General features: G+C 37.4%; 1 protein-coding gene across 3 annotated transcripts in view; it reads left to right on the forward strand.

The window, feature by feature from the left end:
* The window catches only part of LOC127978236 (anoctamin-1), a 37301-nt gene that overhangs the window by 9148 nt on the left and 13427 nt on the right, over positions 1–14726 (forward strand). For 2 of the 3 annotated variants that reach the window (XM_052583185.1, XM_052583187.1), the window contains 12 exons: positions 27–82; positions 162–209; positions 293–357; positions 1700–1834; positions 2386–2546; positions 3838–3920; positions 4387–4467; positions 4906–4992; positions 12203–12277; positions 12372–12573; positions 13267–13378; positions 13553–13610. In XM_052583185.1, the coding sequence (XP_052439145.1) occupies positions 27–82; positions 162–209; positions 293–357; positions 1700–1834; positions 2386–2546; positions 3838–3920; positions 4387–4467; positions 4906–4992; positions 12203–12277; positions 12372–12573; positions 13267–13378; positions 13553–13610 (1163 nt within the window). The remainder of the gene's footprint in view (positions 1–26; positions 83–161; positions 210–292; positions 358–1699; positions 1835–2385; positions 2547–3837; positions 3921–4386; positions 4468–4905; positions 4993–12202; positions 12278–12371; positions 12574–13266; positions 13379–13552; positions 13611–14726) is intronic. The other variant, XM_052583186.1, reaches the window with a different exon arrangement.

A 14726-nucleotide genomic window follows, 5' to 3' on the forward strand; every position in this document is an offset into this window, starting at 1 on the left:
AAGGTGCCTTGTTTTTTGCCTCGCAGGTATCACCACGCTGATAGCCAATGGGGTTTATGATTCAGCATTCCCGCTTCATGATGTGAGTTGTTTTTTTTGGATTCCTTTGCCATTCTATCTCGTGTCAGGTTGACTTGAAATGTGTTTTTGTTTGATTACAGGGAGACTTCCACCCCAGTGGACAAGCTGAGGGGAAGAACGACAGACAAGTATGCAGCTATTGTCTTGCATTTTTAATGCAGTGAATCAGAAGGCAGAATGTGATTAATGATTTTTGTTGTACTGGTTTCAGCTGTTACATGATGAATGGGCAAGATATGGTGCTTTCTACAAGTATCAGCCTGTTGATCTTATCAGGTAACTCTCAGATTGCTTTGACACAGAGCTTTAGATCAGAGATGCCCAAACCAGGTCCTGCGTCACAGATTTGGCCCGACATGTCAGGAAAAAACTGAAAAAGCATGCATATCTTTATGTCTTATTTATAGTTAGGGTAACACTTTATTTTATGGACCAGTTCTCAATATTAACTAGCTGCTTATTAGCATGCATGTTACAAGCACAATAGTTGTTTATTAATACTTATAATGCACGTATTAATGCCTTGTTCTTCATGACCATATTTTAGATCCCCTAATCGGTAACACTTTTTAATAACTGCATGCTATTAATCATTAGTTAAGCATTAGGAAACAGTTAATTCATCATTTATAAAGCATTAATAGACATTTACAAACAGTTTATAAAAAACATATATAAATGCTTTATACCTGATTTAAAAGCATATCTATAATGTATTTAATAAATGTTTTTTCATACTTTATTAATGATCAATTTATCATTTCTAAATTAAGTATAGCATTATTTACACACCTGTTATTAAGGAGTTGTCAGTGGTTCATAAGATCACTTAAAAATTGTAAGTAAATAATTAATAAACTATTTAAATGTGCATTCATACACCTTTTATTCAGACACATAGTAATAGTTACTTATAGTGTTAATAAATGGTTTATTAACATGTATTTCTACTGTAATTCAGGGTTAATTCAGTTAGTTATAAAACATATGTAGTTGTTAGTTAACTATTTTTGTGAGCTCATCTAAAGTGAGGACTATTTATGCCTTGTAAAGCTTTTACAAACGAGATTTAAAGGCTGTTAATATTTCTATGTTCTGTATCACTGTGTTGTGTTTGTTTCTGTTTTTTGTTTAGAAGATAACTGAGCCTTTAAATATCCTTTATAAATGCTTTACAAGGCATAACTAATCCTCACTTTAGATGAGCTCACATAAATAGTTAACTAACCACTACTAAATGCTTTATAACTACCTGAATTTACTACATCTCTTGTGATCTTATGATCTTATCACTGGCAACTCCTAAATAACTGGTGTGTAAATAATGCTATACTTCATTGAGAAATGATAAATTGATCATGAATGAAGTATGAAATTACACATTATAGATATGCTTTTAAATTAAGAATAAAGCATTTATATCTGTATTTATAAACTGATTATTACTGTCTATTAATGCTTAATAAATTATGAATTATCTGTTTACTAATGCTTAATTAATGATTAATAGTGTGCAGTTATTATAAAGTGTTACCCTTTGGGGTAAAAAGTTTGGACACCTCTGTTTTAGAGCAATACTTGATTGACTCCCTCCAAATGTTTTCTGTGTAACCTTTAGGAAGTACTTTGGAGAGAAGATAGGTCTCTACTTTGCCTGGCTTGGTGTCTATACTCAGCTTTTGATCCCTGCATCTGTGGTGGGCATCATCGTGTTCTTCTACGGCTGGGCCACTGTGGAAACAAACATACCTAGGTAGATGCCAATAAATCCCACCGAGGGCCGGGCACGGGTCCTTGTTGTGGGTGGGCATGCAACAGCTCCCAGCTTGAGAGTAACGAACTGTGATTATTATATTCCGCTGATATTAAAGTGATAATTAGAATCAAGGAACATAGTTCTGGTGTTTACGTAGTTTCATCTGATTCATGGGATTAATTTATGCTTGAATTGCGAGTGCTGCAAGAGACTCAGCATGCATTTGTGACTGAAAGATCCCTGTGGAGAATAGGGAATATTGTAATCCTTTTAGATCTCAGTACTTGTTTGAGTACACAGTGAACCACATGGTGTTATTTCTGAGACCGCAGTGAATGTTTCTGTCCAGGGCAGCCACATTTTCCCAGGTCACAAGATAAAATAGTCTTGCATTTTTAATTGATACTTTAGACATTGAGCCATGCTGATGGATAAACACGCTGCACCATATCAAGGCCATAATTAATTTATTTTGTTGGCCTGTTGCATGGCAATGTCTAATTGTGTTTGTGTGGGTGTGGGTGTGATTTTGTGTGCTTTTCTGCCAGCCAGGAGATGTGTGACGAGGATCAGAACTTCACTATGTGTCCCCTTTGTGATCGAGTATGTGACTACTGGCATCTGAGCACAGCGTGTGGCACGGCACGTGCCAGCCATCTCTTTGACAACCCGGCCACCGTGTTCTTCGCCATCTTCATGTCCCTCTGGGGTACGCCTCAAAATGACTCTTGTTTCATTATCTCTCGATCTACTGTTTTACACCATTATTTACACACATTGATCTGATGGTTCACATTGTACATAAACATATGATTAGCTTACGCTCTTTAAAATAAAGGCTCCAGAAGAGAGTTCCATTAAAGAAAACCTTTATATTAAAGAGTGTAAGTTAACCATATGTTATGAACCTTAGTACTCTATATCTTTGTTTCTGAATACAAGAATCACAATATTAGCCACGATATTAGATATCAGACATTTCTGTATACTATTTTACATGAAGAGCTGCCTTAGATCTGTCATTCAGTCCCGGTGAATATGAAACCAGTTGGAGCTGCTGGCATTTATGTGCAGAAGTGCTGCTGTCTCCATAGTGATGGAGCTGTGTTGAATGGCTAGAGAGTAGTGTTACCTCTTTCTGTCACTGCCTACGTCCCCGGGCCTGGCTGATGGAGGCATTGTGAAACCACTCAATTCCTGACACTGCCCCGTCTTTGACACCTGCATGGGGTAGCAGAAGCTATACATTATTACTCATACAGAGACCCCCAGCAACTTGTAGAGAGACAGAACCTGTTTGTATGTAGGTACTGAGATGTATTATTTAGCCATGCAATGCATGAATGGTGACTTGAAAATGACCTGAATTAAATAGTGCACAAGTCATATGGACTTATTTTATAAGATGGAAAAGAGCATCATGAACATTCTGCTAAACATCTCTTTTTGTGTTTGACTGAAGAAAAATATACATAATTTGGAATGATATGAAAGTGGGTAAATAATGAAAGAATGTCATTTTTGGATAATTATTTGCACAAAATGATAACTATTGAATGACAGACAGTGGTTTCATATAATAGAAATATGCTAACATGACTGAATCAAGTTATTTTGAAGTAAACTGTTACACACACTAGCAAACAAAGTAAAACCTTTCTTTATAGATCAATATTAGGTGTTGGGATCCAGAAAATGGTACTGGTTATATCCATGAGTTAAAAAAAAACAAATTATTAAATGAAATCTTATTAGTAGTTCCTCAGCTCAAGCACTCAATCTCGGCTCTTCACAAGAATGGTAATGCCCAAAACCACCAACATAGCATAAAGCCTCTCAAATACCAACATAATGAAACATTAAGAAGATGAGCTGTCATTGATCTTACATTAAGAAATGACACTTTGCCCCTCATAAATGATCTTTTGCTTCTCTTTTCCCATAAGGCGCATATTTGTCAGCACTCATTTACTGAATGCCTCATCTCTCTCTCTCTTTAGCGGCCATGTTTCTAGAGCACTGGAAGCGCAGACAGATCAGTCTGAACTATAGCTGGGATCTGACAGGCATGGAGGAGGAGGAGGTACGTTCACACACAAACACAGTCACATTACGTTACTCACAACTCACTAGTGCTTGCATGTCTGGATTCCTGCACAGTGGCCAAGAGCTGATTTCAGTGACAGTGTTTCCTGACCAATTGAAAATGACTATTGCTGACTGTTATGTGATGCGACACAATGGTGGCGTCCCTATCCTAAAGTATTAATGTTTTGTAACGCTGTGTATGAATGTCCCCATGTGGTCTCAGCCAAAAATGGACTCACCAATATGTTAACTTGTTGTTTCTTTAAATGCAATCTTTCCCGACAGGAAAAAGCGAAGGTTTGAGTTGAACGTTTGAAACTCTCTTCTTGCTGCTCTTTGAGATGTTGAGTCTTTTGTGTCCTTGTGTTGCCCTGGATTTTTGACCTGTTTGAATGGTTTGAAACTCTCAGATGTCACTTGTTCTGGCACAGAGTATTTCCTCTTTGTCCTTTTCTCTTTAGGAACATCCAAGACCCAAATACGAAACGATTCTCCTTCAAAAGAGGCAGAGGAAGAAGAAAAATATCAAGAACAAAAATGAGGTGGGCAGGTTGTTGTTGTTGTTGTTGTTGTTTTTTTTAAAACCATTTTCATGTGTTTTATGCATTATGCATTTCACTAATGCCTGACTTAAAAAGATCTAAATATATTTTTCCTTTTGGCTTCTGGTTTAATATGCACATACTTTATTGAATAGAGTTAAAAAGGGAACTGCCATGGTTGTAGGGGTAGAGATGAGAGGGTGCCAAATGCTATGGGCCTTTTACACAGCCTTCCCATCATGCACTGCTCTGGCCTGAAGCATTTGGTACCAGTGCTTTGGGGTTTGTAGGCTGTGCTTTGTGTTGGTGATGCCCGAGAAAAAAGGAAGTCATGCAGATTCAGTTTGGTTTCCGGGAACACTGAAATTAGCATTTTTAGCTAGAGTTTTGCCCTCTTTTGTCAGCGATTGTGTGACAGTTCAGATATGTGTGTTCCAGCCTGAGAGAGGTGTGGACGAGAGTGGGGAACTGGGGAAGGACAAATGGAGGCAGAGGTTACTGTCAGCCATGGCAGCTGGGAATCCGGTAAATGGCGCTCTCTCATTCTCTCTCTCATTCTCGCCTCCATCTCTCCAGAGCCTCGTTTCCACCTGCTTGTGTTACAGTTTCTATATCATACTCCCTAGTTGTGAGGTTGGATGTTTTTTCCCCCTTTTTGAACTATGTGACAGCATCTTGACGCAGTAATCCATCTGTCTTTATTTTGAAAGTTGTTCTTTTTTGGTCTACCTGAGGCAGGGCACTGTAGGCAAAAAATTGTTTTCATGCACTATTTGGCTTTTAAAAACATATTATTTCAGACTATTGGAAAGCAAGAATCTAAAATACATTTGTAAGTGTTTATTTTATTGCACTTGATCTATTTCCATAGATTTCCTTAGTTTAGAACAACATATTGCATAGATTTTAATATAGATTTCAATTATTTACAATATTCTCAAACTGAGCCAGAAACTGCCACTTCGGTAGCAAGGTAAGTTTATACATATGGCCCATTTCATACGCTGCGGTAATTCAAAGCGCTTTACAAATAAAATAATTAGAAAACAATCACAGCATAAGAAGGTTGCATGCTTAAGAAATATTAATAACAATGAAATGAAAAATTAAATTATTATAATGATTTAAAACAATGAAATGAAAAATAAAATGATTATAGTGATAAACAATGGATTTAAATTAAAACAGAGGATGCATATAAATTAGATATGACCTAATTTGCATATTTAAACCACATTTCAGAAAACATTTAATCCTTCACGTGATCTAATTTATTTTTATTCTTAATGTAATCAATAAACCTAGGAAATATGGTGATATCTAATAGTTAAATTGTTTATCCTACTCACCACGGATGTTTTGCCTTAAACCGTGTCGCTGTGATGTCATCCTTCTCTGTCTGCGCTATATTCTATTACCATTTCCTGTCAATAACTTTGAAAGAATGACTTACGGCCCATTCACAGATGCACATTTAGTGAGAATTTGAGCCTGTTTAATTTGTAGATGGCCATGTGTCTGTCAGAGGGGCTCAGCTAGGTGGGGTGGTCATGAGGGGGTCGACGGCATGAGCAATACTGCCGTAATCCTCTTGATGTAGGACTGTGTATGTGGGGCTAATACAATTAGATCTCGTCGGTTTGCTTTGTTGGATTCACGTAACTAAATGTTAGTCATTCACAACATAACATTAAAGGTTTCTTGTCCTTTTGCCTCCTAACTGAGCTTTATTCAGTAGTATATACTGCAGATCACATCTTTATATAAAAAGCAAATGCTCAGTAAATAAATGTGTTGTCCAGGAAGTTCTCATGTGTTCACACATGAGGTGTGAACCTCCGAGATTTGAGCATTTCATTAGGACTTCTTTAGTTAGTTGATATATGACATCGCTTGTAAACAGGCACACCAGCATCTGTAGCCTCGTTTCTTTGTGTGTGCATCGTGTTACGCATCCAACTGTGTCAGTAGTTCAAGCTTCTTAAGGTTTCTCAGGGTCTGTAGAGCATTAATCCTGGTTTAAAGTCAAGCCTGGAGTCACTGTGGAGTTTCTGGCCTTAAAGATTAGTTTTACGAATAATAATACAAATCTAAATTCAGTCCGTTGGGAATTAAAGTGTTTACCAGGCTGCTACAATAAGAGCTTACATAAAAGAAACAGTCACTGGATTTGCTAAAGACTGAAAGGCATCAAATCTTAGATCGTTAAAATAATAAAATGAAGGCAGTCTGTAGGAAGTAAACAACATATGCTTCAGCACACCTGTATATTGTGCTTCTCATATCGGATTTCAGATTTATAGGCCAATAAATGTCACTAAACAAATGTTTTATTCTTAATAGCTTTTAGATCTATTTACTTGAGAAGCGAAACTATTTAAGATAATAAATCTTGTTTATACAGTATATATATATATATTGTCATTGGTATCAAACCGGCAAAAAGTTTTTCTTTTACACTTAAACAGCTCTAATTATAAATGTAATATAAATTTAAAAAACAAGCTTTAATATCTTATGCAGTTTTGGTTCTCAAGTAAATGCATTTTGTTTACAAAATGTTTGCACGTCATTATCTTGAAGAAATATAATATAAAACATAAGCTTGATAAGTAGTGTAAAAAATAATGAACGATTGTTAAATACAGGACTCAATGTCCTTCAACTGTCTGTTCTATGTCTTTCCCACTGGAAATTATTTTTATGAAAAGTTCAGCTTTTGGCAGTGACCTTCATGAGGCTCTCTGGTCTCATTGTGCATCCATAGTCCTCATTACAAACTTGTTCAGCACAGGACGTGTGATGTTGTGGCATACTTATGGACAGTTCAGCGACACCTGATCTAATGTGCAGCCTATTTTTAGTTCTTTGGGCCTTTGTGTCCAAGAGTCACAGATTTCAATCCGTCACTCGCATTATGGTGCTTTTTCTCATTCTTATGTTTAGCTACTCTGTCCCAGATATCATGGCCCACGGTCATTCCTGACCTAGATGTTCAGCACAACCTTAAATCAAGACTATACTTCCTAATGCCTTAATTCAAAACAGCCTGGACTTGAGATCAATGCAGTTTGGCTTGGCCAGACGTTGTGAACAAGGCACTTTCTGCTTAATCTTTTAGTGGGTTAAAAAAATGCAGTTGTTAAGTCATTATTATTATTATTCAGCACATACTCAATGTCAAGAAAATAAGCAACACTCACCAGGGTCCAGGTGATGCTCATCAGTTTCTGGAAGTGATGTTGTGGTGGAAAAACCACAGCTCTCAGGATTTCATGACTAAGCGCTGACAGACCTCCCCATGTTTCTCACAGCTCATTTGTATTGCCACAAGACTCCAAAATGCTCTGAATAAACCAATATATGCTGGAGAGGCAGAAAGTCTGGTGAAAGCCTCTAGATCACTCATTTAAGAGCCCACATGGTTTGTGTGTGGTTTGGGGCGACTGCGAAGAGAGCAGATGATGAAAGGTATTCAGTTCAGGGAGTTATGAGGAGAACGTGTCACTTATTTAGCTTGAGACACATGCTGAGTTTGTTAAAGTGTGGCATGTTCTGTACCAAGATTCAGGTTCAGTGTGGCTCAATGCACAGGCTGGCCAGCAGAGCGCGCTAGACTCCAGTGCGTGTGTTTGTACAGTTTGTGCACGGGTGTATGCCGACATCCTCCCATGCCGGGCTGAACGCCAGACCTCTGAATTAAGTAAAGTCCTCACATCTCCATGGAGACACGAACACTTGAATCCCAGTCCCTTGTATGCGCTCGGTTGGGTTCGCTCTTATCTTCAGCTCTTTAAAAGCCTTTATCACATAACCATGTCATCTTGACAGCTATGTTTAGGGCACATTAGTGACGTTTGTTAATAAAATGCAGCACACTCTTTGCATGGCTAATTTTAGAGCGCAATATTCTCATCGCCTCCAGAAGCAAAGTCAGGGAACAAACCTCATTATCTTTGAGGAGGAGGCTTGCGTTTGCTTTCTGAAAGCGTGCATCTGGCTGAGGAGAAGATGATCAAACGTTTGACCTCTGACTGAGTTTTTATTTGATATTGTGCTTTTTCACAGCAGATTTATTTAATTCGGCATTCAATTCCATTCACTCTGGGTCAAAATGGTTAAAACTCTTTGTGGCCAAAGACTGGAAGGTTTGTGGCATGAAATCTTGGATATCCAAAAGATATAAGATTGAGGCAGTAGCAAGTAAACAAGATATCCTTCAGCTCACCTATATACTGTTCTTCTCGGATCAGATTTACTGGCCCTTAAATGTCATGTAAAACCCTTTTTGCTGAATATACTTAAAGCAAGATACATTTATTTGAGAATCAAAATTATGTAAGATAATAACCCTTGTTTTCAGAGACTCTTGGGTAGCACTTTATTTTACAGTCCTGTTCCTCATGTACATACTATATACTTATTATAGTAATTACAATAACTATGTAATAACTAGGTACTAACCCTGACCCTACCCCTAAACCTAACCCTACCCCATGTAGCTACCTTGTATTACCACTTTGGATAAAAGCGTCTGCTAAATGATTAAATGTAAATGTACCAGAACTTTCTTAGATAAATACACTGCAAGTACATTTGTCAGTCCACCGGCCTGAAATATTGGCTTGTTGACTGTGTTTTCAATGCAGTGTTTTCTGTATTGTGTATGTGGCAGCTTACATGTTCTCGGTTGCTGGCGTGGGCACTGGTGTTGTTCCGGTACTTGTTCTCTTTCGTCTCTGGCTTACACTATGTTTGGAGGGGATGGGGTGGGATTGAGAGAACGGGGTGTTTGGTGACGTCAGTGTGAACACGGCATCTCTGCAAAATGACATATTTATACTAGACAAGTGTAAAATTACTTTGGATAAAAAAGTATATTCTGAACCCCGTTTGGAAGTACACAAGCTGAGAGAGTCAAAAAGTGTTACTCTCTGCCCCGCTTTCCCCTATACAATCTTAAAAATAAAGATAACAAAAGATTTTTGTAAAGATTCCATTGAAGAACCATTCTGGGTACCACAAAGAACCTTTCAGTGAACAGTTCTTAAAGAACCATTTTTTTCTCAGTGTGAAGAACATTTAAACTTTTTTTCTAATTTAAAGAACCTTTTGTGCAGTGGAAAGGTTCAAGGGATGTCTATTGAGTAACATTTCTGCAAGAGACCTTTAGACAGCCAAAATAAAAGACAAAGAGGTTTGTGAAAAAGTGGAAGTGATATTCTCCGACAGCGGTTGTATGCAGGAGCATCTGTGCAGTGCCCGACCTGAGCTGTTGAATTAATCCACTGATCTATAGCCAGTATATAACAGAAAGATATGGACTGCTGTTCTCGGACCAGTATCACGCAAACACATGACCACACGTGAACCATCCTGTCACACTTTTCTAATGTGTTGATCAAACTTTCTTAAATGAGTAAAACTCCTAGATTCTTGATTTCATCAGTCAATTTCAAAGGCTTTAACATAAATAAATTAAATATAAAAAATGTGTTTATGCATTTGGCAGATTGTTTTTATCCAGGTATACTTTTAATCAATTTCATGTTTTTCAGGCAAATATTCTGACTTTGAATTTCTGCATCCATTTTATACTTATCAAATCTGCAACTTAAAAATAAAAAAGTGTTAATTATTTAAAAACAATACCATCTGTCTTCTTCCTCCCTCTCCTTTTCTGTTTTTACAGTTTCATGATGTGGCTGATTGCATAAATTATTAATGCCATTGGTCTGCATTGTTTTGCTAGGCAGCTTTTGTTATTGTTATATATTGCTAAGCTTGCACGGAATCTGCTCCTGCAGAAATCCTTAGCGGAATTCAAATGGCCCACATTTGTAAAATGCTACAAATCCTTTGGCCCCAACACATTTTACCATATTTACAACCATTACACAGATTCTCCTTTACAAATCCGCATAAAAATAAAAAAAAGAAGTGCACAGATCTGATATGGGCCTACTTATCCCACACGTTTGTAACCTCACAGCATAATCGTGGCATTAGCTTCAAATATGCATCTCTACTTGTCCTTGTGCCAAATACAGTGAGGCTTCCCATGAACTTGGCCTCTTTAGATATTAATGCATCAAACAAAGTTACATTTTAAGAGGGGATCACAGCCTGTCACTAAATGGCATCAGCTATCTTAATAAAGAGTCAGTAGTCAGGTGAGATGAGACCGCAGTCCTGCAGTAGTTCCTCTCATTGCTGGGTTAGGTTTTGTGAGCCAAGTCTGTGAATGGCACAATTGCATGATCCACATTCATTATTCTGGAGACACTAAAGCCGTGGCATCTCGAAGGCTGTGACTGGTTACACTCTGTGGCTTTTTCCTGGGAGCCAGGGTTTAGTAACACACTGTGCTAGGTGGAGCTGTTTGACTCATTATGAGCCCAATTGCGAGAGGTCGATTTTTTTTTAAACCGTTGTGTCAACGTTGTGTTGTTTCCAGATTCTTGCAAAACCCTCTAAATCATTCATCAACAAGTATAAGATGGGCTCTGTTTCAAACCTTATAACTAGATCGCAATATATAGGCCAACTCCAAATGCAAAGTCTGCTCCCAGCAGGTAATGAAGATGCATTTTGGCCAAATTACAATCATGCAGCATTGCTTATATCCTGCACAGATAAGGCATATATCCTGCAAAACAAAGTTGAGGAAGATGTTTCATTCATTACATAAAAAGCATCAATAACCATTCTAAGTAAAAACAAACTATTTCAACTTATGTTTATGTGCGCTTTGTATTCTTGTGCATTTTGGAGTATAAGTAGCAAAACAGCATTATGATTGTTTAGAGAAAGGGCATTAAATCAATCATTTTTGAGGTTTCCTTTCAGTATTGATGTCGCCTTAGATAACAGCCACAGTTAGTAAACAGTAAGGACTTTTTGTGCTCGGCTCTTGTTTCTTCGAAAAACTGGCTCAGACTGCTTGTCAAACACTCTTTCGATTATAATGATGCTTTTGTAATGACATTTTTCTAGGACTTAAAAAGGAACATAATCTGCCGTTTGACATTCCTGTGGCCTGATAATTCATTTCACTGTGATTTCCACAGAACTGAAACATAAAAAATGTTTCTCCTGTTGGTCATCTGACATGTATACCTCAGAAGAACATTCCTCCTGATCTGCTGTCCAAAGCTTGACAGTGAAGGAAGACTTACCCCATGGGGAACAGGATCACCCTGAATCCTCTGTTGCCTGTGAAGACAAGTTTAGTGCACGCTGTTGATGTTGTTTTTGGCTCGATTAGGTTTGATCCAAATGCAAAAGGAGGCATATTCAGCTTGTTTTGGTCATTAAAAAAAAGTTTTTCTAGAGGTAGTCTCACGTAGCCACACTTTGTCCACTTTGAATGGCCAAGGACCGCCCGAGAGGACACATGACTGACAATTAAAGCAACCAATCATGTTTTGTTTTGTGCTGCATCATGTTTAGGGGTGTGGAAAATGTCCCCACAATAACAGGCCGGTGTGTAAACAATCTTGTGCGCAAACTTTACATATTTCACATACTTTTGAAAATCCAGTGTTTTGTTAAAGAAGTAGGCCAGGTGGTTATGGCCTTAATGTTTCATGTTTTTACAAGTGGGCCGCCAAATTATTTCCACAATAGGCTACTATTGAGTCAGATGTGGTGTATTGGCATAGCTCTTAGAAAAACAGAAACACATGCATGCATGCTTCCATTAGTCACCTTAAATGTCTTTCTCTCTTCACAGACTGGACATGAGAAGCTAACATGGAGGGACAGAATGCCTGGATATTTAATCAACATTTCCTCCATTCTGTTCATGGTAAGCCTTGGGCTTCCTGTCTGGTGCAACGTTTTTGTGCTTGTCCATATTTCATTTCTCTTCTACTTCTACTTGTGTTCCTTTTTCCATGTAGTTTGGAGTGACTTTCTCTGCCGTCTTCAGTGTCATCATCTACCGCATCACCATCTCTGCCATAATGGCCATGAGTCCGGATCCAGACGTCAAGTCCAGCTTACGGGTGACCGTCACGGCCACTGCCGTCATCATCAACCTGGTGGTCATCCTCATCCTGGATGAGATCTATGGCATGGTGGCTTCCTGGCTCACAGAACTGGGTGAGGTTTTACCACATGCCTCGGTATTTTTGCTAAATTATGACTTGTACTCAACTTCCCTTCTTTCTGATGTCCTTCTTCCCTTATTTGCCCACCCACTTGACATGCATTTTTGATTGAGCCACTCCAGGGACACTGGAGATAAAGCAGCTTGTCAGTTAGCCATCACCAAGATTTCCTTAAGAGACGTTTTAATAAATGAGAGTCTCTGTGGATATGTAGGGAAGGAAGGAAACGGAGAAAGCATGTGTTATCATCTCATGAATAAGATAGATTTTCCTGTACTTCTTTGATTTTCACTCTTAAAGTCTGACCACATGCAGCCTGACTCACCCTGATGCTTTAACCTACTTCCAAACTCACCAAATCATGCTTTATTAATATATTTGACAAGACTTACTGGAATTTTGGATTTGTTTTTTGGAGTCTAATGGATGCATTGAAATCACTGTCTATCTTCTTTTGTGGCAGATTAAGATTTAGGGAACGCCACAAACCATTTAATCCCATCCCAAATGTAACCATATGGTATTCTGAAAAGCTCTGTTTCTCAACCTTCAAACTACCGGACAGAAGTTGCTTAAGAGAAACATGTCGGGAGAAATTTCCAACCCACTTCTACTTTTGGATCGGTGTGCAGTTTATCCAGAACATCTGTTTAAATCCCAAATCATTTCATTCGTTTGTCGGCAGAGATCCCAAAAACGGAGACCATCTTTGAGGAGCGTCTGATTCTGAAGGCTTTCCTCCTGAAGTTCATGAATGCCTATGCGCCCATCTTCTACGTGGCCTTCTTCAAAGGGAGGTATGTGGACCGGTCCAGTCCCAAAACAGGATTGCTCAAATCCACCAGTAATTGTTGCAGGAAGAGAAAAGCACACAGATTCACACATACTCAGCCTCTAGCACAGTAAACCTGAAGTCTGACTGCGGAAAAAACATTTGACGCTTACTTGTAATTTTTTTTGTTTGTTTACAGGTTTGCAGGCCACCCCGGTAACTATGTTTATGTCTTCAATGACTACCGTATGGAAGAGGTGAGTACGGTTTACCGCTTGTTGCATCCTGTGTGATTGTTAGCACTACAAATTCATGTTCAACATTAGGGCTGCATGACGAGTCAAAAAATTTCCCAAATCGTGCTGCGGCTTACTGCAAAGGCTGAGGTCTGATTTAATTTATGCACAGGAAAACGAAGAACTGTGTTCTTGTCAACAAAAGAGCCTTCCACCAAAATAAAAGCTCAGTTTAATTTGAAAACGAAGAAATTAAGACTGGCAAAAATAATAGTATTTTAATTTATCAGTTTTACCAATCAGTGTTATTTTTGTATTTGATCATTTTTACTGATATTTTCAATGCATTTTTACAATCTGCACTGTACAGTAAAGAGTAAAGTGATGTTTTAATGTAATTAATGTTTTAGAATTTTGTTTCTTTCATTTTATATATACAGTACAGAAACATGACTATTTTTTATGTTTTTTAAAGAAGTTTCTTCTGCTCATCAAGCCTGCATTTATTTGATCTAAAATACAGAAAAAACTGTAATATTGTGAAATATTATTACAACTTAAAATAAAAGTTTTCTATTTGAATATACTATATATATATATATATATATATATATATATATATATATATATATATATATATTCCTGTGATGCAAAGCTGAATTTTCAGCATCATTACTCCAGTCTTCAGTGTCACATGTAACATCAGTCGATCACATGATCATTTAGAAATCATTCTAATATTCTGATTTATTATGAGTGTTAGAAACAGTTCTGCTGTCTAATATATTTGATCAATAAAAGGTTTAAAAAAAAACAATTCTAATAATATATTTTCTTTACTATCACTTTTTAGCAATTTAACACATCCTTGCTGAATAAAAATATTGATTTTATCTAAAAAACTGAAAAATTACTGACCCCAAATTACTGAGCGGTAGTGTATATTGTTATTACAAAATATTTGTATTTTAAAAACATAGTTTTTTAGGATACTTTGATGAATAAAAAGTAAAAAAAAAAAAAAGCTATCACATGTTCTGAAAAAATATTAAGCATATAAATAATAAACAAATAAACAAATGATTTCTAAAGGATCACGTGATAATGATCCTAAAAATTCAGCTTTTGCATCACAGA

The sequence above is a fragment of the Carassius gibelio genome, chromosome A4 (assembly GCF_023724105.1).
Source record: "Carassius gibelio isolate Cgi1373 ecotype wild population from Czech Republic chromosome A4, carGib1.2-hapl.c, whole genome shotgun sequence".
Lineage (NCBI taxonomy): Eukaryota > Metazoa > Chordata > Actinopteri > Cypriniformes > Cyprinidae > Carassius > Carassius gibelio.